Source organism: Lissotriton helveticus, chromosome 1_1 (genome assembly GCF_964261635.1).
Source record: "Lissotriton helveticus chromosome 1_1, aLisHel1.1, whole genome shotgun sequence".
Taxonomy (NCBI): domain Eukaryota; kingdom Metazoa; phylum Chordata; class Amphibia; order Caudata; family Salamandridae; genus Lissotriton; species Lissotriton helveticus.
The window spans coordinates 295,843,773-295,871,505 of NC_136057.1; the positions used below are offsets into that span (position 1 = coordinate 295,843,773).

At 44.9% G+C, this 27,733-nt stretch overlaps 1 protein-coding gene across 3 annotated transcripts in view; it reads right to left on the reverse strand.

Annotated features, from left to right (window-relative positions):
- Positions 1–27,733, reverse strand: part of LARGE1 (LARGE xylosyl- and glucuronyltransferase 1) — a 1,129,206-nt gene that overhangs the window by 31,135 nt on the left and 1,070,338 nt on the right. For all 3 annotated transcript variants that reach the window (XM_078669611.1, XM_078669686.1, XM_078669758.1), the window contains exon 12: positions 17,891–18,169. In XM_078669611.1, the coding sequence (XP_078525737.1) occupies positions 17,891–18,169 (279 nt within the window). The remainder of the gene's footprint in view (positions 1–17,890; positions 18,170–27,733) is intronic.

Below are 27,733 nucleotides of genomic sequence, written 5' to 3' on the forward strand. Positions count from 1 at the left end.
CAGCAAAGCTGTACTATCAGCATGAGGACAGCTACATCCGTACCATCAGCAACAGCATCACAACACCTTTACCATCAGCAAGAGCACAGCCACATCTATACCATCAGCAAGGGCACAGCTACATCTGTACCATCAGCAACATCATCACAACACCTGTACCATCAGAAAGAGCACAGCTTTATCTGTAACATCAACAAAAGCACAGCTACATCTCTACCATCAGCAAGAGCACAGCTACATCTCTACCATCAGCAACAGCATCACAGCACCTGTACCATCAGCAAGAGCACAGCTACATCTGTACCATCAGCAAGGGCACAGCGAAACCTGTATCATCAGCAAGAGCACAGCTACATCTGTACCATCAGCAAGTGCACAGCTACATCTGTGCCATCATCACAACACCTGCACCATCAGCAAGAGCACAGCTGTATCTGTACCATCAGAAACAGCATCACAACACATGTACCATCAGCAAGAGCACAGCTACATCTGTACCATCAGAAAGAGCACAGCTACATCAGTACCATCAGCAACAGCCTCACAACACCTGTACCATCAGCAAGAGTACAGCTACATCTGTACAATCAGAAACAGCATCACAATACCTGTACCATAAGCAAGAGCACAGCTACATCTGTACCATCAGCAAGAGCACAGCTACACCTGTGCCATCAGCAACAGCATCACAACACCTGTACCATCAGCAACAGCATCACAACACCTGTACCATCAGCAAGAGCACAGCTGCATCTGTACCATCAGCAACAGTACAGTTATATCTGTACCATCAGCAACAGCATCACAACACCTGTACTGTCAGCAAGAGCATCACCACACCGCTACCATCAGCAAGAGCATCACCACACTGCTACCATCAGCAAGAGCACAGCTACATCTGTACCATCAGCAACAGCATTATAACACCTGTACTATCAGCAAGAGCACAGCTACATCTGTACCCTCAGCATCACAACACATGTACCATCAGCAAGAGCACAGCTACATCTGTACCATCAGCGAGCACAGCTACACCTGTACCATCAGCATAAGCATCACAACACCTGTACCATCAGCGAGAGCACAGCTACATCTGTACTATCAGCAAGAGCACAGCTACACCTGTACCATCAGCAAAAGCATCACAACACCTATACCATCAGCAAGAGCACAGCTACATCTGTACCATCAGCATCACAACACCTGTACCATCAGCAACAGCACAGCTACATCTGTGCCATCAGCAACAGCACAGCTTCATCTGTACCATCATCAACAGCATCACAGCACCTGTGCCATCAGCAAGAGCACAGCTACATCTGTACCATCAGCAACAGCACAGCTTCATCTGTACCATCAGCAACAGCATCACAACACATGGACCATCAGCAAGAGCACAGCTACATCTGTACCATCAGCAAGAGCACAGCTTCATCTATATCATCGGCAAGAGCACAGCTACACCTGTACCATCAGCGAGAGCACAGCTACATCTGTACCATCAGCAACAGCATCACAACACCTGTACCATCAGCGAGAGCACAGCTACATCTGTACCATCAGCAACAACATCACAACACCTGTACCATCAGCAAGAGCACAGCTACACCTGTACTATCAGCAAGAGCACAGCTACATCTGTACCATCAGCAAGAGCACAGCTATAGCTGTACCATCAGCAAGAGCACAGCTACATCTGTACCATCAGCAAGAGCACAGCTACACCTGTACCATCAGAAAAAGCATCACACCACCTGTACCATCAGCAAGAGCACAGGTACATCTGTACTATCAGCAAGAGCACAGGTACATCTGTACTATCAGCAAGAGCACAGGTACATCTGTACTATCAACAAGAGCACAGCTACATCTGTACCATCAGCAAAAGCATCACAACACCTATATCATCACAAGAGCACAGCTACACCTGTACCATCATCAAGAGCACAGCTATCGCTGTACCATCAGCAAGAGCACAGCTACACCTGTACCATCAGCCAAAGCACCACATCTATACCATCAGCAACAGCACTGCAACATCTGTACCAACAGCAAAACCACGGTAACATATTTCCCATTAGCATCGCCACACCTGTACATCAGCCAAACCACAGGCACATCAGTGCTGTCAACAAGGGACTGACCAAAAAGCATTGCCGCATCTGTACCACCCGGAAGAGCATCACCACATCTGTACCATCAGCAGTAGCATTGCCACATCTGTGCCAATAGCAAGCCATAGCTGTACCATCAGCAACACCATTGCCACACCTGTATTATCTGCAAGAGCATAACCACATCTGAACCATCAGCAGCACCATTCCACAACTGTACATCAGCAAAAACACAGGCACATCTGTGCCATCAAAGAGAGACTGGCTAATGAGCATCACGACATCTGTACCATTAGCAAGAGCACAACCACATCTGCACCATCACCAAAAGCGTCACCACATCCGTGCTATCAGCAAGTCTCATTACATCTGTCCCATTAGAAACTGCACAGTGTCATCTGTACCATCAGCAACATCATTGCCACACCTATACCATCAGCAAAAGCATAGCCACATCTGTGATGTCAACATGAGACTGGCCAAAGAGCATTGCCACATCTGTCCATCAGCAAGAGCACAACCACATATGTACCTTCAGCAAAAGTATTGCCACATTTGTAACATCAGCAAAAGCACACCTACATATGTCCCATCAACATCACCATCAGCAAAAGCAGTCACATCTGTGCCATTAACATGAGGCTAGCCAAAAAGAATTACAGCCTCTGTATCATCAGCTGGAGTACAACCACTTTGATACCATCAGCAAAAGCACAGCTGAATCTGTACCATCAGCAACACCATCACCACACCTGTGCCATCAACAATAGCACAACAGCATATGTCCCTTCATCATCGTCACACTTGTGCCATCAGCAAAAGCACAGCAACATTGTAGCAGGAACAGTCACATCTGTACCATCAGCAAAAGCATCACATCTGTCCCAACAGCACCGTAACATCTGTCCAATCAGCAACACAACACTTGTACCATCAGAAAAAGCACAGCTGCATCTGTACCATCAGCAAAAGCACAGCAACATCTGTCCCATCAGCACCGCCACACTTGTACCATCAGTAAAAGCACAGCCACATCTGTACCATCAGCAACACCATCACCGCACATATACCATCAGCAAAAGTACATCTTCATCTGCCACATCAGCATCACCACACTTGACCCTTCAGCAAACGCACAGCTGCATCTGTGCTGTAAACAAGAGACTGACAAAAAATCATTGTTGCCTCTGTACCATCAGCAAGAGTACAACCACATCTGTACCATCAGCAAAAGCACTGCTACATCTGCACCATCAGCAAGAGCACAACTACATATGTACCATCAAAAGCACTGCCACATCTGCACCAGCAATAGTACAACCACATCTGTAACAGCAAAAACACCACATCTGTACCAACAGCAAAAACACTACCACATCTGTATCAATAGCAAGAGTACAACCACATAAGTATCAACAGCAAAAGCACCACCACATTTGTCCAATCAGCTAGAACACAACTAGATCTGTACCATCAAGACCACAGTAACATATGTATTATCAGCAACATCATCGCCTCACCTATACCATCAGCTAAAGCACAGCCACATCTGTGCTGTCGAGACTGGCCAAAGAGCATCACCACATCTGTACCATCAGTAAGAGCACAACCACATTTGTGCACTCTGCTAGAACACAACTGCATCTGTACCATCAGCAAGACCACAGTAACATCTGTCCCATCAGCAACAGCATTACCACATCTGTGCCAACAGCAAGAACACAACCAAATCTCTCCTATCAGCAAAAACCTTGCCACATCTGTACCACCAGCAAGAGAACAGACACATATGTATCATATGAGACAGACTGAAGACCAAGAGCTCAGCCACATCTGTAGCAAATACAGGAAACAGCCAAGGAGCAAGTGCACGACGTCATGCCAGTCCCTCAAAAGAGATTACTATTAAATGATCCATTTCCTGTCTCCGCTCCTACGTTCTGTAAATGAACAGGGGGCGCGGGCCTGCTCACCAGAACGACGCCCTCTACTGGCACTCGTTCATCTGGCATTTGGAGACCAGGAGACACTGCGTAGTCTTATAGTCCAGTGCTCCACAGCTGGAGCGCGGTCTGTCGATGATGTCACAACCCGGAAGTGGAACAGCATTAAAATCACACGAGAAGCGCTCCTCTGATCCTGCCACAGCAGGTAAATATTCTGAGTACAATCACTTCTCATGCACGTGCCACACTAGCGTCGGGTGCTTGCGTAGCAGCCCTCTGCGGCTGAGCCGCACTGATCAGGCAGGGCCGCCGTACCTCTGATTAGGTTACCATCCCCCATTAGCTTTGCCTCATTACTGAGCCTTCTTGCAGATTGTGAGAAACAACCTACTCTGACGAGCACTGCTAAAAATAAACCAAGAACGACAAACTGCACGAAAACTAAAGCCCTGAAGGACCTATCAAGCCAATTACACCGAGACCATCACCAATTCAGAGTCATTTCAACATGTGGCTAGGCCAATGACAACGGGAGAGTGGGCACAGACCATTAGAGAGTAATGCCTGGCTTACAAGTACAGAGCTGGAGATCCCACGCGCCAGCCTATTTGTAAAAGGCAGAGTTAGCAGATGACTGCGTCATCAGGAGCAGTGCCCCGAACCTAGGCTTTCATTTAATCGCTTAACCCCGGCGGCTATTCCGCCGCGGTGGTTTAGTGCAGTGGGCGGGGCCGCGTCGGCCAACGGATGTGCACAGCACTTCAGAGAGGCAGTGCTTGCGACGGCCGTTGGCCGACAGAAGCATGGAAGGGGTTAATAAGCTCAGATTAGGGCCAGATCACGAAACTTTCTGACCTTGGTGATAGAGCAGGGCTTGTCGCAAATATCTTATACCACCATATTATGAGTGCAGATTTGTGGAGGTGGTAACATGACCAGAAGGTTTGTGCATACTGCTTTGTATTTTGTTATGGTTGTGAAGTGCTGTGTTGTTTTTTGTGCTGTTGAGTTTTTTGCTGCATATTTGCATTGTTGTGTTGTACTATTGTTGTGAAACCTTCTGTTTTATTGGGTTGTGGACTGTTATGTTTTTGGTGTGTTGTTATTTTGCTTTGCATTATGTCAGTGCGATGTGTTCTATTTATTTTAAAGATGACAACAAATGCTACAACATTTCCATCCAAATTCCCTTACATTTCCAATGACAATCATCCATGTACCACTGCATAAGGCATAAATATCATTATTCGAGCTGTGCAACTAAGTCACCAGTCAAGCCCCAAACTGTGGCAGAGATCTGTCTTATGTCCTCACTTTCAGGCCTCACTTTAGGTGACACCCCTCTGGGTGAAGCCATCCCACCTAACTTGAGTACAAGATTCCAATGAGGTGTGAAGGGGACTCCCTGGCTCAGTCCACTGAACCATCAATGACATCTGAGACACATACAACATTGGAGTGATGGGCGCTCAATTGAAAACAATGGAGTGCTCAGGGCTTCTAATGGCCGGTAGAAGCCCAGAGCTCCAAAATTCCAATGTTTGTTCACAGCTAATGCTGTGAACAATAAGGCCTCATGGAGCCTGAGGGGATCTCAGTCCCATCGGGCTCCGTAAGGCCTTTGCTTTACTAATTACAACATGCTGTCCTCTAGGGGTGGAATGCTCTAATACAGCCTTAGAGCCCTCCTTAGCAGGCTCTACCGGCCATTAAAGGTCTGCTCCCTTCTTGAAGGCCCTTTAACGCTGGAGCAAGCCTTTAATGGACGGTAGAGCCTGCTACGGAGGGTTTTGAGGCTGAATTAGAGCATTGGAATGTTGAAAGCTACATTAGAGACAATGGAGTAGATCCAGGCTTATAATGGCTGGCATAAGCCGGGAGCTTCAACATTCTAATATTTGTCTTCACGTTTCTCCCTTTTTAATTTCAAACATTCTACCCTTAGTGGGTGGCATGTTCTAACAACCTTTTAGCCCTTTTGCCTCCTACTATACCGGTTGTTAAAGACCCTCTCGCTCACTATAGCCCCCTGCCTCGGGCCTACAACTCAGCTTCAGGGCCTTAAACAACTGCTATAGCCCTTAGCAATGGCCTAAAACTCTATATCGACTACCCTTAGAGATATCACAGAGAACTAAGTCAAGCGTCATTAAATAGTGATCTACTCGCTTTTAGAATCGTTTGTAGATGCACCCCCTTATGGGTATTTCAATGTCCAATTAGCACCTTCTTTTAGAAGACATCCAGCTGCTTTCCATAAACATACCACTACAGACCATCCACGAGAGAAGCCACGTGGAGCCAGCTTCTGTATATGAGCAGGGTACTCTGAATAAATCATTTCATATAGCTACACACTAACAATGAGCTGTAGACATCAGTCTGGCAGATCTCGGCCCATTCTGCACTGACAGTGACACAGGAGAAAATACACAATAAAGTTGTAGAACCCACGGTATATGCAGGTATACTTAATTTCAGAAGTTTTGTGTGTTTTCTAAAATCCTGCTAGAACTTCATTAATTATTGACAAATTTCTGAAACTTTCACATGAACTTCTGCATTTGTTTATTTTTTGTTCAAACAGAAGCAGCCAGTTATTGACACAAAAAGGTCAGTCATACAGATCTGGTGGCTAGAATAACCACACAGAAGAAAGAGGGGAGAGGCAAACAGAAAAGTGGCTATTTAAACATTTCAAAGAAAAATAGCACAAAAGGGTCGAGGCAACAAAGATCTGCACCTGTTAACATCAGTGGCTAGTTGTTCTTGTGGTGGTGCTTGTGAAACCAGGGAATACAACCCTATCTATTCCCTCTTGGGCAAGGCCCAAATTACAAGACAAGTTAAATATGGAATCAGCACCCATCAAGAAAATATCATAATCAGTCTTTTTATGTTGAGTAAATCCCAAGAGAAGTTTCGTAATGAACAGGTCCGAACTTTAGTGGTGATCGCATTCAATTCTTTATTGGTTGAACTGTGCTCATCCTGAAACTCCAAAAGGCATTTTTCAACATATAACGAACCAGTTTGCGATTTGGTAACCTATTACCGAATCGCAAATTGAGTTTGTGATTTGGTATTAGGATGGGGAGTGTTTTTATTGTGTCCCTTCCTAATACCGTATTGCAGTGGTATGTCTGAATGTTTTGCGACCGTAATGTGGTCGCAATCATTCGCATTTTACTGCCCACTCAAAGTGGGTGGTAACCATTCGCAAATGGGGAAGGGTCCCCAAGGGGCTCCTTTCCCTTTGTGAATGTTTGGAAAAACATTTTTAAGAGCAGGTAGTGTTCCCATGGACCATTGCCTGCTCTTAAAAATGAAAGGATAACTTATAATTTTCCTTTTTGAAAAACCTCCCGTTTCCCTTTAAGGAAAACAACCTGTATTTAAAAAAAAATGTTTTATTGAAAAGTAATCACAGACATGATGGCCTCCTGAGCCCAGCAGGCCAACATCTCTGTGAATATTGCGATTCCCAATGGGTCGCAAACTGAGACCAACCTCATGAATATTAATGAGATAGGTCTATTTGCGACCCACATGGAATCGCAAAATGTGTTAAACACACATTTGTACATGGCTGTTTGTGATTACCAAATAGCAAATTGAAAACATTCGCTATTTGGTAATCACAAACACTTAACATGATACATCTGGCTATAAGAGCTGAAGTATGCACTTACAGCCTTATTCATCAACGGGCCGTTTTGCGAGCCCCTAATAGCGAATCATAGCGAATCGCTATTAAGGACTCGCAAAACGGTATTCATGTAGGAATTGCTAAATAAATAGCGATTCCTACACATTCCTTATTTGCGAGTAGCAAATTGATAATCGCAAATAAGGAATAACTCCCCATTCATTCCTATGGGCCAAAAGGCCCATAGGAATGAATGGGGAGTATTCCTTATTTGCGATTAGCAATTTGCTACTCGCAAATAAGATAGCAATTGAAAGGGTGCCAGGGGTGTCCAAAGGACACCCTGTAGCACCCCTGAAATGCAAATTGAAACAGGTGTTGCGCACACACATGTCCAAGGGACATGTGTGTGTGAAACATGCAACTTAGAAAAATGCTTTTAAAAGCATTTTTCTACGTTTTTGCTATTTACCGAGAGGTCTGACCTCTCGGTAAATAGCGGCCCAAAATTGCATTTTCGCAATTTAAAAATGGTTGATGAATTGCATTTAAGGAATCTCAAATAGAGATTCCTTAAATGTAATTCCTCGCAATTTAGCGAATTAGCAATTACCGATTTTTGCATTTGGGATGATGAATCCCAAATGCAAAAATTGCGCTCCCAAAGGGCCAGATTCTCAGAATCTAGCCCTTTGTGAGCGCAATTCGGCTTGATGAATCAGGCTGTTAGTTGTTTAACATAAAACAAAGGTCCACATTATTTTTATTTTAAAACTAGTTTCTAAATATCCAGCATCCACTCTTCAAGCTTGCATAATAAAATTAATTTTCACAATAAACTAAGTCAATAGTCCCTCATCGCAAAGGTGCCCGTGGTGCTGCAATGTTCAGCTCATCTAGTTAGCTCATTTCTTAGCGTACGCTGGACTACATTCGCTACTTGATCGCTTGCTTTACCCTTGCTTTCAAGGCGAGATTGCTCCCCAGTGCCCACCCAGATCGTTTAAAATTCAGTTGACGCTTCCGTCCGCCGTGCCCTTCTCCAGGGAAGCGCACCATCTACCACCCTCCTATTACCGTGAATAAAAAGTTACACTTACCTCCAAAACTGCAACAATGAATCTCTGCTGGAACAGTTCAAGAGTCGCATCTGTTACATTATCCGCTCGCTCAGTGAAAGAATTCTGTAAAATTGATACTGCAAGTTCTTTTTAACATTCAATGTAATTTGTTTTATACGGTAGGAGGGAAGAATCCCTTTGGTGATGTTTTTGGAAAAATGTGACCAACTACCACTTCTCAGAACCTATGTTCCCTGAAACACAATGTTGAAGTTCACAGAAAAAAAGCAGCCTTAGCGCGATTTAACACATACATGTCTGTTGAAAGTTAAGGAATCAGCCAGTGAAGTACTAGAACAAGCCTTTACCAGCCAAGGGTTCAATTTTCAATGTATGCTGTAGTGATCACTCAGATCAGGTGGAAGAGGTGTGGCGCCGCGGCCAGGGCGACTGACGCTGGAACCCGGGGATCACGGTTAGATTCCCGGCTCCAGCGGCAGGTTAGCCCAGCACCTTGTGACTCTGGGCAATAGCTTGCTTAATCTTCCCGACGGCCCCCAGCGCCTAGAGACCCTTACGGGTGATTGTGCGCTTTACAAATGTGGATTATTATTATTATTATTATTATCTAGAACAGATCAGTCAGACCCGGGCCACTAACCTTACCCCACCCCCCCAAAAACAGGGCTTAAGGACTCAACATCCTGCAGTTAACGTTCCAAGTGTTTTTCATACTCCGCTTACGGGTGAATCCTCAGATGGGGAAAAACAATGCAAGAACCACAGGCAGATACAGGCAAAGATGAGACTCCACTTTCTGAAAGTAACGAAGATCTGTACCGAAGACCACTGTGGTATTTTAGGTTATTCTATGTTATTCTGTTCCCTTTAAGCGGTGTTCTCAGATCAAGGTTCTATATGGGATGTTTGTTTATGGTTTGAGCGCAGTTGCTGAGACCAATTCAAGCACCAATAATATATTAACAGAAAATGAAACGATAACATCTTGATAGTCAGGGTTGGTTACATGGTTCATGTGAAGTTGCCAAAGGGAAGGAAAGGGTACAGCAAGTATAGTGTCCCCCAGAAAGTTGTGAAAGGTAATAAAGGTTCAGTTCAATTGGAAGATGGGAGGATTTGGAATTTCAGCAATAGTGTTGTTAAATGAGGCTAGTGTTGGCCATCTTGTATTTTGATATCTCATGATATTTACATCCATTGTGAAATTCTTTAGTCAATGTTGTATTTCTTATTTGTGTAGATATTTATTATCTTGTTGTTGATTATTGTTTTGTGTGTCTTTGTGTGTTACTGGTGAGCTGATATTTGTTGTGGTAAGAAAGGAATGGGGTGACCCTGTGTCCCTCAGAACCTAGCTATAAATTGCAAATAAGTGCAGTGGTTCTGTCGGGTATGACCACAATATTGCTTCACATTACAATTGAATCTTCAGAGGACAAATTATTTCACTCTACAAACAAAATGCGCAAGGAACACATGAAAAAACAATACCAAGGATACAGTAACCGCAAGTGAATCAGGTTTGTTGGGTGAGAAGATATATTTATATAAATTGAATCATTTATACTTGCACCCACATACACATAATTCTTTGTAGCATAGGCGGCTACCAACACTGCAAAAGTTTAAGGTGAGTTGTGATTAAGTGACATGATGAAGTAAGTGACACAATGAGTGTCGGGTTGAGACGTCGACAACATCTTGGTCCAGTTCAAGGCCCCGCTCGCAAAATACCTGAATTATTGGGAGCAGCAGGGTTATTGTGTTTTCTCTCGTACTGGCCTTTACATACTTGTACATAGGCTTTTACTCACCTTGTTCATATCACGCACTCATTGCGTCACTTACTACACCATGTCACTTAATCACAACTTACCATAACTTGTGGTTACTGTATCTTTGTTGTTTTTTCATGTATTCCTTGCGTATTTGTTTGTAGAGTGAAATAACTTGTCCTCTGTATATTCAATTGTAATGTGAAGCGATATTTGTTGTGGGTCATGTGGAGCACTGGGAGGGTGATTTGTGGTATGTTAAGTTATTATATGCCGGTCTGTTCCCTTTAAGTGGTTTTCTCCGATCAAGGTTCCACATGGAATGTTTGTTTATAGTTTGGGAGCAATTGCTGGTGGGACTTCATCCAGGCTATACATGTGCTGTGGGTTTCTTGTTACCACTTGCAATAAGGCACATCTTCAAACAGGAACTACTGGAGTCCTTTCCTTTTTGATGTGTGGTTGCTAGGGTGCTTATAAAATGAGCCAGGTCTTCAGCTTCTTGCGGAACTCAAGAAGTGAGGAGGAGTCTCTGATGTGTTGAGGGAAGTTATTCCATGTCTTGGGTGTGATGTAGGAGAATGAGCGACCCCCAGTTTTGCTTTTATGGATGCAGGAGTAGGTGCGAGTGTGGCAAAGCATAGGCGTCTGGTGGATTGCTGAAAGTGTATGCAGCTGTTCCGATATTCTGGTCAGATCACTGAAAGAATATCGACTACCAAAATATCGACTACCCAAAATATCGAGGAAAAAATATCTACAGCAAAAATATCGAGTTTGTATGTACAAACAGGTAAGTACAAAAATATCGAGTACAAAATATCGTTTACAAAAATATAGTTGTAAAAAATATCGTATTTACTAAAAACAGTGTTCAATTAAATTAATATTAATAATTAATTACTAAAATATACTTAAAATTACTTAAATTAACTTATAATAATTAAATAATTAATGAAAGTTAAATAAATATTTTTTTATTTCATATTTATTAAACATATATATATAGTAATAAAATATAATAAAATAATACCCAAAAACTGAAAACTGACCCTGAACCCTAAAAATACCCCTTTACCCAAAAACTGAAAACTGACCCTGAACCCTAAAAATACCCCTTTACCCAAAAACTGAAAACTGACCCTGAACCCTAAAAATACCCCTTTACCCAAAAACTGAAAACTGACCCTGAACCCTAAAACTACCCCTTTACCCGAAAACTGACCCTGAACCCTAAAAATACCCCTTTATCCAAAAACTGAAAACTGACCCTGAACCCTAAAAATACCCCTTTACCCAAAAAGCCAAAACTGACCCTGAACCCTAAAAATACCCCTTTACCCAAAAACCCAAAACCGACCCTGAACCCTAAAAATACCCCTTTACCCAAAAACCCAAAACTGACCCTGAACCCTAAAAATAAAAACGATATTACTTCACTTACCCTAAAAACGATATAACTTCACTTACCTTAAAAACGATATTTTGGCTGTCGATATTCTGTCCAGTCGATATTTTCTCCAAACGATATTTTGGAGTCGATATTATGTCCAAACGATATTTTGGAGTCGATATTATGTCTGTGTACCATTCTGGTCCTGTGTTGCGTAGGGCTTTGTATGTGTGTGTGAAGTTTGAATTGGCTAAATGGGGAGTCAGTTAAGTTTCCTGAGGTGCAGCCTGGGAGGTAGAGTATGAGTCTTGCAGTGGTGTTCCGGATGGTCTGGAGTCTGTGCAGGAGTTGCTTGGAGATCACAGCATTGAGAGTGTTGCTGTATTCCACCCTGCGATGAGTGCTTGCATGACAGTCCGTCTGGTATTCTGAGGCAATATAATTCTCTCAATTCTAAAATATAGAGATTAAGTTTGGACAGGAGTTGTCCTGCGTGGTGAAGGGTCAATTGCATGGCTCCAACTGACCTGGTACACTGTAGATCTCCACTGACCAGTATAATGAGAATTCACTTACGAGTCATGTTGAGACATTCATGGGAAGAAAGTCAAAAGATGGCGCTCTACTAACTTTCAGGCAGAAACTACCTGGGCCCATAGTACTAAAAGGATGCACTTTACCTTTACGCACCACGGAGCACCTGTCCAGGGATAGTGCACCCTAGTACACTGAATGTGCTGTTCCCAGGGCAGCCACAAAATTGTGCTGTCTCTAAAACAGTGCATTAAGTGAAACAGAGTGGCTGCTTCAAAATTTCTCTTTGGTTCACAATGCAGATGGCAACCTGGTTGCACTTTGAAGAGGGATTAGAGTTCCCCTTGCACGGGGTGTAGTGAGTGAGTGGACACCCCTACAAGGGGGTCTATGGTGGGTGAATGGGGGGTCCATGTGAGGCTGCTCTGAGGGGGGCGTACTGACAGTGTGCCACATTTTTGTGGCACACTGTCAGTGCACCTCCTAAGGGCATGTTTGTCTCTGCCTTGGCACCCTTATTACAGACGTAGGTGCAAAGTGATTCCTCCACTTGCATGGGTAATGGCTCCATGCAAATGAAAGAACACGTTTCACAGTAGCGCTAGCGCTACATGTGCACCAGCGTTTTCAGTATTAAAGAATGGGCTGCACAAGCCTCTGCAACCCCTTCTCTAATGCCATAGTGCCCCGGAGGTGCACCAAGCAGTCGTAGATGCCCGTTGCAACCCCGGGCAGTTTCCGCAGTAGGGTCCCTGGTGTTGAGTGGGAACATTAATGTTTTGCAAGGAATACTTTTTTACTGAGTTCAGTCTCCCTGCCACTGGATGGTGGTTGCAGTGGGAAAGGCACCAGGTATCTTGCAGCAGCAGAAGCTGCAGTGTGCCCGCGTTGCCATCACAAGCCAGTGCTCATCCAGTTCTTACAAGCAGGAATCCCATATGGTCACCATTTGACTATCAAACAGTTTCGATATAAATGGTGAGTGAATGGAATACAATGCGCCCTCCTAGCTTTCAAACTGCATCGTGGGTCATATTTACTTCAGCAGGGCCAGCGACCTGTGACACGACTTGGCAATGTCTAGAATGGAGGTGTGTTTGGTGCCAGGTCTGTTACAAAATGTATGATTGAGCTAGACTGTGACTTTCCTCTACCATCCTCAGAGGCGAACAGAGCCACACCAGCTGCCAGTGCCCTGCAAGCAGCAACAAGGCATCATTGGAAATATGCCCTGGGGTCGTTGATGATGCAACAACAAGCTGCATATGCCTATGCCGTGTCATCGATTCACAGCGCTGCACAAAGCACATGCAAATGCTTGCCGCCTGCTCGAGGCCTGACGCAAGGCATGAAAATAGATTTAATTGTGCCTCATTTGAATGAGACAGATTCCTTTATCAACAACTTTCAGCACTGGCTCAGACTGTGTCCTTGCCTCTGGTTCGGTACTCACAGAGGGCGCGAGTACCTCAGCTCCCGAGAGTTAATGCTTTTCGCAGTATGACAGTTCCCACAATGGATAAAGTCCTCAGTGTTTCGTGTGAGTTCCCTATTATCCCATATGATATAGGGTTCTGAAGATTCTCCTCTAGACACTGGGGTAGGTTTGAGGCTCTCAGTCGAATGCTGCGGATTTCGAAACAGCTACAAGTGCTATAAATCCTTCTGCATTACTCTCCGCACCAGTGCTTAATTTGAGCCAGTGGTTTCGGATGTATGTCGTTACAACGCATGCTTTTACAATGCATGTCTTTACGACGCAAGTTTTACAACGCAAGTCGTTACAACGACTTGCGTTGGGGGGCGCTGGGTAGTGAATAGTTTAATTTACTCTTCCAACTCCAGTTCCCGTGGATAGTAGGGAAGGTGTTGGATAGTAAATTAAAACTATTCCCTATCCTAGAGAGCCCCCTAGCGCAAGTCGTTGTAAAAGTTGCGTTGTAATGGTTGCGTCGTAAAGGTACTTCGTTGTAAAAGTTGCGTTGTAAACGCTGTTCCCCGAGGTTTCCGGTGCTCGGCACCAGAACTTAATTGGTTTCAGGTGCTAGGCACTAGCACTTAATTGTCATCATTTCACGTTTGACACTCTGCCACATGGTGGGGCTGCTCATCTAATTTTGAGATGAGCAAAACAATAGTTGTTTACGAATACAATATACATTATAAAATACTAATACTTGCCTCTCCAGTCATTCCTTTAGCTTTGGGCGTCTGGAATAATCTGAACTGTCGCACTTGCAGGCGAGAGAGATGGTTAGTACTTGTTTTGGCACCGTCATTGGCAGCGATGACAGGGCAATAGGAGGTGCAAGCTGCAGTGGCCTTCTGGTTAGGGCCCTGGCACTTATTATTTCACAAATTAAGCACTGCTCAGCACAATGCACCTACCTGCATCCCCACCATTCTTCTAATTTTATATGGCTTAGATCCAAGAACAGAGATAGGTGCATCTTATTAAAAGAGTATAGAAAAAACGACAGCCACAGCAGTGAAGTTATATTTGGACAGATACAAAGATGTGGTACCAAAGAATGGTGTATGAGCCAGCATCTAATTTATGTAGGTATTGTAGCACTCCAATATTTCTATAGTGCAAATATACCCAGGAGGCAATACAAATGCTGAAAAAGGCAGAGCCCATGTGTACGTTTCATGGGCGTTTACAGAACCAGGGAGCCTTAAAAAGCAGACAACCTGTTGTGTATGCTGCATTACTGTTTGCGTCATCATCCAACACAATATACGGCATGTCTCATCATCCTACTATTGCATAGCATCCCAGCGCTTTTGTCACATTGCCATTCTAGGCTCAGACTGCTGTAGTTCCAAGGGGTATATGGAGATGGGAGGTTGTGGGTGAAGGAGTATTGCCCTCGTCACCAGCCACCTCGACTACGGCAACACCCTCTACACAGCCATCTCCAACCAGCTCCTTAAAAGACTAAAGACCATACAGAACGTTGCAGCCAGGCTAATCCAGTACCTCCCCAAATGAAACAACATCACCCCCCATCAGACAGGCATCCACTGGCTCCCCATCCAGAAGAGATGCCTGTTCAAGATCCTCACGCATGTCTACAAAGTCCTCCAAGACCTAGGACCTGCCTATATCAAGCATCGACTGAAATTCCACCAACCCGCTATTCACCTGTGCTCCTCTTCACTCGCTCTCACAAACACCCCCTGCATCTGTCGCAGCCACATCTGCTCCTTCTACATCACTGCCAAGACTTGGAACGACCTACCCCTCCAGCTCTGTACAGCCCCGTCGCTGGCAGACTTCAGAAAGAGACTCAAGGCCTGGCTCTTCGACGGAGACACAGTGCCCAGATACCCCTAGGGGTGACAGTCATGCCTTCTACAAATGCTGCTTGATTGATTGATTGATTTCCCTGTCTCCAGGTCGCAAATAAATTACTGGTTATGTACCGTCCGTCCCAGTGCATCCTTACTTCAATATGGCAACAAGCTGTAGCTTGCAGTGGCCTGGACAATAAACCTATGCTACATATTGGAACATACCATATGTCGTTTATGCCGATTGGAGTTTCAGTACTCTCATTCTAAAATTAATCTTATGATTAAGAGGTTTTTAGTACGGAACTCGTATGTAAAAATCCTTGGTCAATTCAAAGGGATTTTCAGCTTCCAGGATGATATACTTGTGTTTGGGAAGAATTTGATGCAACATAATTCGAGATTAGAAAAGGTTCTAGAAGTTTTAAATGAGAATGGTCCTACTGTAGAACATTCTAGGTGTAAGAGAACAGAGCCACGTCCTTGGCGAACAGGTGACTTGAAGAGGGACTTAAGCCAAAAATCCCATAGTTGTAGCAATTAGTAATTCTCCAGCACCAACTAGCAGAGATGATGTGAGGCCTTCTCTTGATTTATCCGACTTCTTTTCTAGATATGTCTATAATTTTGCAGAAAACAAAGACAACTTCTCAAAAACAAGACAAAATATAGAAGGAATGAAATGTGCCAAAAGAATTTTGAATCAATCAAAAAGACTATTGACAAGAGACTTAGTATTTCTGACCTTGATATATTAATCTGAAAACTGTGTATTAGCCTACATTACCTGCTTCCAGTTTTGCTAGATAAAAAAGTTAGAAAATGCGAGATAAACTGATTTGACATTTAAAAAACTTTATTTTTATTTTTAACCTCTGTCACTGAGGGTCTTGTTAAACTATTACTCACAATTCGTGTAATAAAATAATGGGCAGTAAACGAAGGTGGAGAGTTGTCAATAAGGGTGTGCTGCCTCTGCTTTCTTTGCACTGATGTTGCTACCTCTGAGGCCAGGTGTCACGTGGAGCAAGCTAGGGGGTACAGCTGTGACCACTGGCGACCCCTAAATGACATCCATGTCAATCATCTTGGTGCATTAGCCACGTTGTCAGCAGCAAAGTGAACAATGCTTTGTCAATGTGGATGCATGCATTCTGAAAATGCACATTTTCATTTCAAATATATGCTTTTCAACTTTGGGATACATATATTAATTGGATGATGCACAATATTCTGATTTACTTCACTAGGCTGCACACAGGGGAGCTACTTACAGCTAGCTGGAGAGCTACCAGTAGCTCACTTGCTAGAGAAGCCTGGTGTAAATGCTCTGTACATCTCCACCCATGTACATTGGTTTAGAAAATTGAGAATGCAATATCTAATCAAGTGCACATGACATCACACCACATCTCTTTGGAGGGAAACCAACTCAATTCATCTTTATCCAACCACAATTCTAATATTGGATTCCACTCCTGTGTGCAATGGCTTAAGAGTTCAGGACAATGCAGAGGCGTCTCCTCCATTTCAGCACAGTGCCGCCCTACAAACCCCAGAGCTGAAAAATAAAATGCTAATAAAGTTTATATATTACCATTTCCTTTTTCAGCAACTTGTCTCTTGACCTAAGTGTCAGGACCAGTGCTGCTGAGTGGCAGCAGGGAGCTGTGTGCATGTCTCTTTGGACGGCCGTATTGGGTCGATCAGCAACACATGCGCATTCTAAAGTTCTGGGTTAGAGAAAGCGCAGGCCTCAGTGCTCCTAGGAGCGCCAAGAGAGCCTGCTCTATCAAATCCTGGTGCTGCTTTTATGCTGTGGGAGCAATTGCAGGATTGGGGAATACAGTTTCCTGCATCCATAACAAACCCGACGGAGGAGAACGTTGCGCTGCAAGTTAGGAAGGTAAGTATTTTTTTGTGCCCCTCACTCCACCGCCCTCTGTATAAGTCAGTTGCCACTGGGACAATCCAACAGCCCAACCTTATATCTTAACCCTGCCCAGGTCATTTTACATCTCTCGCCTCCTAGGTCGCTTGCACAAAACAAATACATCTTTTCACAGTCATTGCAGGCTCCTGTACCCCCCACTCCTTTACCTGAGACTCTCATAGAGACCATACATTGGCAGGAAGTCGATGTCCGAGAGGAACATGTACGGCGTGGTCACCCGCTTCATTGCAACATTGCGCAGAAGGTTCACTGGGTAGAACTGGCCTTCCTTGTAGACAATGTGGTAGCCTACATTTTGGCGATTCTGAAGAACCTCCGAGCCTTGGGCGTAGCGCAGGAACTGCTGGGCCTCGGCGTCGGACAGGTAGAGGGCCAGGCTGATGGGTCCCTCCCAGTGCTTGCAAATAGCCTCCAGCATCTGGAGCCTGGAAGGAGAGATGGGAGGTGCATTCAGACTGATGGCCAATGAGAAAGGGCTTTAGTCACTACACATAGCTTCAGCATCCTCCAAAAACCAAGACTACTCCATCACTACACATTCGTAAAGCACAGCTTCCACATGCGCCCACCCACCTCACGCCACTGTAATCCATGCCCCAGCTCTGCGTTTCACCCTACACTACTTGCAATTAATGTAGAGCCACTGCTAGCTGGTTCTACGGGCCCTCAACATCCTTTGTGGGTCCCGGAGTAGCGTGCTTCTCGCCGAAAAAGTGCTTTGACGCCTCGTCAGGGGTAATAAGCACTATATAAATGCAATTACAATACAATACAATACCCACTTCCTCACGGCCACAGTTCTACTGCAACCATCGATGAATCTGCGAGCTCCTGGTGCTCGTGAGAGACACACTTAAGTCTTGTGAGAGAACAAAGGGAGAGAATGTAGCTTAACGTCTAGAGCAGTTGACCCTGAGACTAGGGGAACCCGGTTGGAATCTCGCCAGGGACGCTCAACATCCTGTGATTGTGGGCAAATTACTTAATCTCCCCGTGCCTAACAAAATGAATGTGTCTGTCTGTAAAATAACTGGTGCTCATGTAAAGTGCTCTGATACCTCCGGGTTGAGTTTACGCTATATAAAACTCCCCCCTCTCCCCCCCAAAAAGTGGAACTGGTCATTCCTTGGTTTTGGTGATGATGATGGGGCGCCGATGCTGAGAGTCCAATATGGGCATAGAAGAACCTGTTAATGAGACCCATGACAGAGGCTGACTGCTTTTACAAGAGATTTGGAGAGGGGTATTTGGGTGGTATAAAGCAATAAAGGGCTGGGAGAAGAGGTGGGTAGAAAATGGAAAGTGTAAGGGTAGGGGGTTCCCTGGATAAACTTCATGGTTTGACTGCACACACCAGAGAAACAAATCTACACCCTTAGTTGCTGCCACTCTGCCTCTTGCAAATGCTTCTTTTTTTTTATATCTTCCAATTCACCAGTTGCTCTGGTGGCAACCAGACCCCTTGTCTATGGGCACATAGTGCCGCACCATTCACAATTCCCTGAGGAGGCGGTGCTTTCTGCCTGAAAAAGGTGTCTGTTGCCCACTGCTGAGCAAGAGAACGAGAGGGCCCTACAATGTCACCCCCTAAGAGCCGTGAGGCATTCACGGACTGTCCCCGGTAGTGTCTCAGGGGGGCAAAAGCAGACTTCTGGTTGCCCAGGATCACACTCAGCCAGTTAAATGTTATATTGATTTATATGTATATGATATATATTGTGATAATATTATCACTAAGGTCGCGCTCCTTTGACATAAAACACAATGTTTCATCACATGTTTAAGTTTCTTAATTAATTCCACAAGTACTTTGTGCTTTTTTCACATTCTTTCTTTATTTAATCCTCGAGTTTTCTTCAAATCAATATTTTTCGAAAATTCATTGTAGTCATGAATAAGAATAGCATTTCATTGTGCCCAATGCATTTCGGGTTATCACATTACCCCTTCATCAGGGGTCTGTAAAAAAACATACAGGACCTTAGTGTTCAGTACATAACATCATAAATTATTCATAATATCATGCATATTCATCATTAATCATGCAGAGTACTGTGCAGTAAAATGGTAATGGAAAGTGACTTCAGCATAGCTAGCTTCAAGTATGTTGGTTTTGACCACTCAAAATAGTGGGGAAAATAACGTCGATATGTGACTAAATGTAACCTACACAATATGCAAGTCATCCTGTGATCACGTGCAGTATTTGATAATTGCCAAACTTCTACAACTTATTACCGTAAATAAAAATGTAAGAGTTAACATTCATGATCTAAGCTTCAATTCTGAGCTTAGCGTACTCGAATGAAATGATTAACGGTATATATGACCGTCGATATTGAGCACAGAAAGCAAACTTACTTGTCGGGACGTGTAATGGGTTTCCGGGTTTCAGAGAAGGTTAGTTCTATGAGTGGCCAATAATAGTATTTCTTATAGGCTGCTTGATTGGTCACATGCTCAACAGCTCAGCTCTGGGTTGAATTCTGTTCGTACGTTTCGCGGGTAAATAAATCATACTCGTTCCGAAAGGGAGTTTAAATCAGTCAAGACTGTTGAACGTTTTGATAGGCTACTGAAGTGCAGCGGATATAAGAGACACACTCTGATAGGAACGAGTTCCACTTATATACTATCTTCAATATGTATTCAATAAACGTGAGTGGAATGTTTTATGGAAACGTTTCAGACGATGAAATATATGGCACGCTGTTGCGGGATGCATTTCATCTGAAAACCAATGGATCTATTGTTTGGAAAACTACTCCGGTGCGGCAAATGTTAGAGTCGCACTCTGATTGGTTAGAGTTCCGATCACGTGGTGACGATCTATCGGTGAAGAACAATAAAGATTCCGGTATTAAAATGTTTATGTGCGGCTTGGGTATTACCTGAATGTATTGTAAAACGCTAACTGTGTAGGTTATGAAAAATGAAAAATTTGAAACATAGTATTAAACAAACATTGGAAGAATAACTGCATCAGTACTTAAACTTATGTAAATATTAATGCTGAGCTGCATTAATGTTCTGCGACAGTATGAAAACATTATAGACAGTTTGAGTTTAACAGTTATCAATTCAAATGATCAGTTCAGGTGATCAGTGCAAAAAGTCTGGTGATGCTTAAGGTGGGTGGAAAAGAGTTTGAGCTTGTGCTGTGGGTTTCTACGTAGGCATCAATTGGTATCGTAAGAATTTATGTTACAAGAAGCATGCAAACTCTATTCGGTCATTCATCCCTATGGGTTGTAGGGAGTTAAGTTTTTTGATCCAAAAGAATTCTGATTTCAACCGTTGTTTAACAGGATCCATGTCACAGCGCTGTGGGAGTATCTCAAGTATGGTGAATCTTAACTGTGAGATTTGATGATGAGCTTCAAGCCAATGCATGGCGACGGTAGATTTCGTGTTCATAGTGCGGATATTACTCTTGTGTTCTGAAACTCTCACTTTGATTTTTCGTTCTGTCTGTCCGACATACATCTTGCCGCACGCGCATTTAATAGCGTAGATGACATTGGTACTATCACATGTACCTGAGTATTGTAAATCTATTTTGTGACCTTTTGTCGGATGCAACAAAACATTTCCAGGTATTACATTGTTGCAATGGATGCAATTTTGACATTTCATCATACCTTTGAACGATGGTTTAATTTCTTTTTTAGTGGATAGAATTTCTTTGAGATTCTTGGATCTTTGAAAAGCAAAGGTGATATGTTCATTGTACAAATCTTTTAAGTCAGGCTCAGTTCTGATTAGATCCCAATGGCGATTGATGGCTTTTTAAATTTTCTGTGCTGCTGTAGAGTATTTCAAAACACACACAGTTATTTGTATTGCTGAGTAGCTAGATGTTTTAAGCAAACTTTCTCTGGTTAATTTCTCTGTTTTTTTTAAGGATTCATCTAGTATTTCTTTAGGATAACCTCTTGCAATATATTGTTGCTGTTGCTCAATTAGAGATACTTTAAGGGTGTTTTCATCAGAAGTTATTCTTTTTATGCGAATGAATTGTGAAGTTGGTAAATGTTTTTTTAGAACATCTGGGTGAAAACTTTGGAAAAGTAAACTAGAGTTGCGGTCTGTGGCTTTCTTGAAAACCTTTGTCTGTAATTGATGATTTGTGATGGAAATGTGTACATCCAGAAAGGAGATCGATTCTTTTTCAATTGAATAGGTAAATTTAATTCTTGGATTCACATTGTTCAAATTTGCTATATTTTTAGTGAGTTGTTCTTTGTTTCCTTTCCAAATTAGGAATATGTCGTCAATGAATCTCTTAAAGATTACCAAATTGTCAGTCCAGGCTGCATTGTGTAAGATGTTTTCAGTTTCGAATTTGGACATATACAAATTCGCATATGAGGGAGCCCCCCCAAAACCCATTGAGGTTCTGTTGCATTGATTATAGTAATGTTGTTTCCAATCGAAATAGCTATGGTAAAGCGAGAAATGCATCAGCTCAATTAGAAACACTTTATTGGCTTCACAGTCGCAGTCACAGTCATCAAATTCGAAACTGAAAACATCTCACACAATGCAGCCTGGACTCCCACCCCAAGAAACAAGTTGCTTCAATGTAGTCAGAAGAGGGGGTTTTAGGGTAGGACATATTGCCTATCTGCTCATCTTAGGGGTGACTAGTAAAGGAAGGGAGTCATGAATTCCTGTAGCAGGGCTGGACAGGGAAACATCCGGATTTTAAGAAAGATATGAAACCAATGCAGGGATTATAGTTGCCTACTAGGACTCACTACTTTCAGACAATCAGGGTGAAAAGTTTGAAAGAAATGGTAACAAACTCCATTTTAATTTGGCGATTGCTTTGTGCTTTTAAGTTTTACTCTTTCATTGCACACTGATGATTACATTTACTATCTGAATCTTGAGATGACAACACAGGCTCGAGCTACACCTTTTACATCTTTAAACATGTTTGAGTAGAGCGTGAGGGGTGGTGTGTGCAAAAGAAGATGTGCTCAACCAATGGCAATGCACGCATCACAAACCTAATCACTTCTAGGCGCATCAAACTTATAAAAGCACACAATGCAAGTCAGCTTTCAGGGAGAGTTACTGACGCCCTGTTCTACTGCTTCTCAGAGCAGGTAGGGCTGGGGCAGAGTCCCTCCCATGTCCGCAGGGCTTTAAGTGGGATGAAAAAACTGGGAGGTCTCTCAAAGGGGCGTGGCCAATTCAATTAAGGGTGTGGCTTAAAAACATGTGTTAGACCGGTCTGGATTTTTTTGCGCAGTCCCTCCTCATTATTCTTTATTTTGTCCCCTTTTTGCCCCTCATACCCTTACTATTTTTCTGTCTACTATTTTTTATAGGTGTTGGTCAAGGGGATAGGTGTTCTTTCTCCCCTCCATAATCTTTTACCTCAGGCCCAGAGGCCTGTTCTGACAGGAAAGTTGGCACCACCTAAAATGGTGGCCACCAACTGCCCCAACTGTCGCACCTAGAACTTGGCCATAGCTTAACATAGGGCATTCCAGAACCTTCTGGTCCATGCTGGACCATTGAAGGGCAGCCTATAAAAGGCGGAATGCGGGGCAGCCATTTTGTCTACCTGTGGAAGTCAGCTGGAGGACAGGTGGTAGCTGAGAGTGGGAAGAGGTTAGACTTAGGGTTGACCTCCTGGACTGGGAAGCTGCCTTATTGGCTCAACCCACTACTCCCCTGTTGGTTACTTGTCCTGGCCCCGCTGTGGGAAGTTACTTGGAGACCCTGGGAGCCTAGCTGGCCCCTTGTCTAAAATTATACAGGGACAGCTTCTGGAGAAGGAGACTGCCGCGCTGCGGAGCGCAGTCCTCTGCCCAGCTGGTGAGACTTATTAAGGAGTGCGCCTTCTTTCACCCCCAGCCCCTGTCCAGGAACTGCCAACTGCCCAGGACTGCTAATCGCCCCCCCCCTGGGGTTGGTGTGTGCCAGTGGGCTTGGATTAACTCAGCCTTTAAATTGCCTTTCCCTCTCACCATCTGCCCCTCACCTGCCTTTGCTGCCGAGTGCTCGCTATCCTGGTGAGGCGTGGGAGGAAGGTGACGCGATCGCCTTGAGGAGGTGGCTGGGCTTGTTGCCCTCATCCTGATAGTGCAGACAGGGGCTGGTTGACCCATCGACTGAAGAGGGAAGAGAGCGCCTGGAAGGAATAGCAACTGAGGAGGGAAGAGAGCGCCTGACTGTGGAAGCGGCCCGGAGTCTACAGCGGTAGTGTGGTGGAGTCGCTAGCTCCCCGCGCATGCTCCGTGAGTAGGCCAGCGAGTGAAAGCGAGGCGGCGCTTCCTCAGAGCCGCTAATCCCCTGCGCTTGCCCAGTGAGCAGGGGATCAGTCTGAAGAGAGAGGCGGCGCTCGCGTAGAGATCTTATCTCCCGCGTTTGCTTTGTGGTGCGAGCGTCTGGAACCCCCAACGACCCCCTCCCTTACTGAAGAGCCTAAAACCCCCTGCGCCCCCCCTCCCCCCTTTTCTGAAGAACATCGGCGGGAGGGAGTGGAGTGAGGCCGGTGGGACCTCGAGAGAGCCTGAAGTCGTCAGCGACGCGTGGGGACTGGGACAACATCGTCCCCACGCTACAGTAAGGAGTGGGGCTCTCTATCTCTGGGGAGTTCTGAGCATAGGGGTGAATTCTCACTTTTGACAGTTGCCCCCCCCCCCCCTGAGTGGAATAGAAGCTCTGAGGAGCAAAAGACAAATAAAATACATATTTAGCTGGCCTAAGAAGGTATGAAGATTGCCTGCCTGTTATTGATATAGTGCCTGTTAAATGTAATGAAATACAGAAAGTCATTGATAATTTGCATAGTAGATTAAACGTGTTATTGCAATTGCTGAGACCAGTGATAGAGTGTAGGTCCTATGTAGAAACTATGCCTGATTAAATGCTAGGATCTCTAGTGATGTAAAGCGGATGACTTAAGTTAGCACCTTAGTGGAGACTATAGTATTGTCCTGATTAAAAGGTATTGTGCTTTCTTCTCCAATAGGGAATCTGCATAAAATGTAATTCAGTAATGGTAAAAGACTAAGCATATTTCCAAGTTACATGTATTGAGTTGTAATTCTCTTTCCACAGACAAACAGTGTTATAATTTCTCCTGAGCTAAATGTAAATCTTTCCTGTGTGAATATTGAGAGTTAAACCAAAGAGAATATTATTTTTATAAAGCAGTGCTTATTTTCCTACATTTTTGGTGTAGCGTTTTCTTTTGTGTGATATTGCGTGGTTTTACTTTTGGGTGGTCTGCAACCTTAACACTGTGCCTCTGAAGTTTATGTCTTGCCCTAGGCCAGGCTACCCCAGGTTCTAACATTTGGTGCCTAGCGGTGGGATTACTGACTTGGTTGCAGCTACTCACTAGTAATTCAACGCAATACACTAACCTACACCAGGAGTTTTCTCCCTGCGGCCCTCCTAATTTAAATTTTGTTTTTTCTAAATTTATTTCTGGTGGTGGGTGGAGGTTGACCCCAGGACACTTTTGGTTTCCTCCTGTGTGAAAAGCTTATACTCTAGTAAAAATGGAGATAAATGTGGAAGAGCTGGATAACTATACTGTGACCCAACTAAAGGACTGGTGTCAGCAGCAAAATGTGTTTTTTAAAAAGGGTGCCAGGAAAGGCGAGCTGCTGACAAGCATACGGGCATGGGTGGAGGCTCATTCCGGGGAGGTACCAGAATCAGAGGGGAGTGACAGGGACACTGTCATTGAGACTGCAATGCTGTACCAAGCGGGAGGGGGGAATCTACTGACAGGTCACAGGACACCTCCCAGGGTGGGCAGCAGCGTCTCGGAGAGGGGTTTGACCGAAGCCGAGCTAGAAGATAGGAGGGAGGAGAGGAGGATGAAGTTAGAACTAGCCAGAATGGATATGGAAAGGGAGGACAAGAGGTTAGCTCATGAGAGAACCATTAAAGAGATGGACTTACAAGCTCTCAACCGTAGGTCTTCCAATCCAGACAATGGTGGCAGCGAAAAGAAAGTGGACACCAGGGAATCCAGACCCTATTTACCTAAAGATGTCATCGCTAGTTACACCCCAGGTGATGACATTGCCAAATGGTTGGCCGCCTACGAAGTTTCTTTAAGGGCTCACGGGATCCTAGAAACTCACTGGGGAGGTGGGCTGTATAAATACATGCCACCTGCTGGCAGAGACACCTTGTTGGCTCTGGAGCAGGATGAGCAAACCCACTACCCTGCCATGAAGGTGGCACTGGTGAAAAAGTTTGGACTTACCCCTGAAAGGTACAGACAAAAATTCAGGGGAAGTCACAAAATGAGTACCCAGAATTGGGTAGACTTTTTAGACTACGCCAAGAAAGCTTTGGAGGGTTGGGTCAAGGGCAGCGAGGTAAAAGACTATGAGGGGCTGTACAATCTATTTTTGAAAGAACACCTCCTCGAGAAATGTTTTCCCGAGTTGCGCCAACACCTGGTGGACAGCAAGCTGACCGATCCCCGGAAGCTTGCAGAGGAGGCGGACACTTGGGCAAGTACCCGGTGTCCTCCAAGGGGACTGGAGGGGATTCACAAAAAGCCGGACAGGGCGCCCCCCAGAAGAAAGAGGGAGGAGATAAAAAGAAGGAGTTCTCCAAAGGTCCCCAAAATAATTTCCAAGGTAAGGGAGCAGGTTTCACCCCTAGGGCAAACCCGCCCAGAAACCCTAATCCTGGCCAAAGCCAGCAGCCAAGGGTTCTCCACTGTTTTGAATGCGGTGGTGTTGGACATTATAAGGGAGATGTCAGATGCCCAAAGAGACCACCCCCTCCCACCGGAGGAAAGTCACCGGGAGTAGCTAGAGTAGCGCTCGAGAGGAGTTGCCCTTAGATAAGGGGGGTGAGTGGGCGGGTGTCACCTTAGTGTCCCTGGGAGAGCGGGAGATGGTGCCAAAGATCCAGGTGCCCCCAAATACTACAAAGTATGGGCAATGGGTTACCATCAATGGCCAAAGAGGGGAGGCTCTGAGAGATACAGGAGCCAGTATGACTATGGTGAGAAGTCAACTGGTGTCTCCAGAGCAGGTTGTTCCTAATGTACTCCACCCCGCCGCGATGGCTGACGGCAGAATGGGCCACTATCCAGTGGCTGAGGTTCCCTTTGAGTGGGAAGGGATTGCAGGTTCACTTCGAGTTGCCGTAAGCCCTGCCGTGCCAGTTGATTGTCTGTTGGGGAATGACATGGAGCACAACACTTGGAGAGAGGTGGAATACCGGACGCATTCTGCGATGCTGGGTACACCTGACTGGGCCTGTGTAAGCACACGGTCTGCGACTGCCCGGAGAGGGAGTTCGCCTGGGTTGGAGCCTGGAACAATGGCCCAACCCGCTGCCAAAAAGGGTCAGAAACGGAGACAGGGACAGCCTGCTCCGGCTTCCACGCCCCATGTGACAGATCGGCCACCTGCGGTGGTAGGCCAGGAGTCCGTGGAGGGGGGAGTAGACTCTCTGGAGGACTTACCCATCCCTGCTGAATGGCACGTGGAGGGAGGTCCTACCAGAGAAGAATTCTGTAAGGGGCAGAGGGAGTGCCCTACCCTTGAGGGACTGAGGCGTCAGGCTGAAGCCCAGGCAGCAGGTGATGCTACGGGACACCACCATATTTACTGGGAGGATGGCCTCCTCTACAGTGAACCCAAGGTACCTCTACCTGGCTCATCAAGGGCCTTGGTGGTCCCGCAGTAATACCGAGCCTTTCTGCTGGAATTGGCTCATGCGATACCACTGGCAGGACACTTAGGCCAGGACAAGACCTTTGCACGGCTTGTCCTCCACTTTTACTGGCCTCAGATGAAAGTGGCGTCCAACACATACTGTAGGACATGTGTATCCTGCCAGGCCAGTGGGAAAACAGGGGTGAAGCTAAAGGCTCCTCTGGAACCACTTCCTGTCATTAGCACCCCCTTTGAAAGGGTGGGCATCGACATTGTAGGGCCATTGGATCCACCAACAACAGCTGGTCACAGGTTCATCCTGGTTCTGGT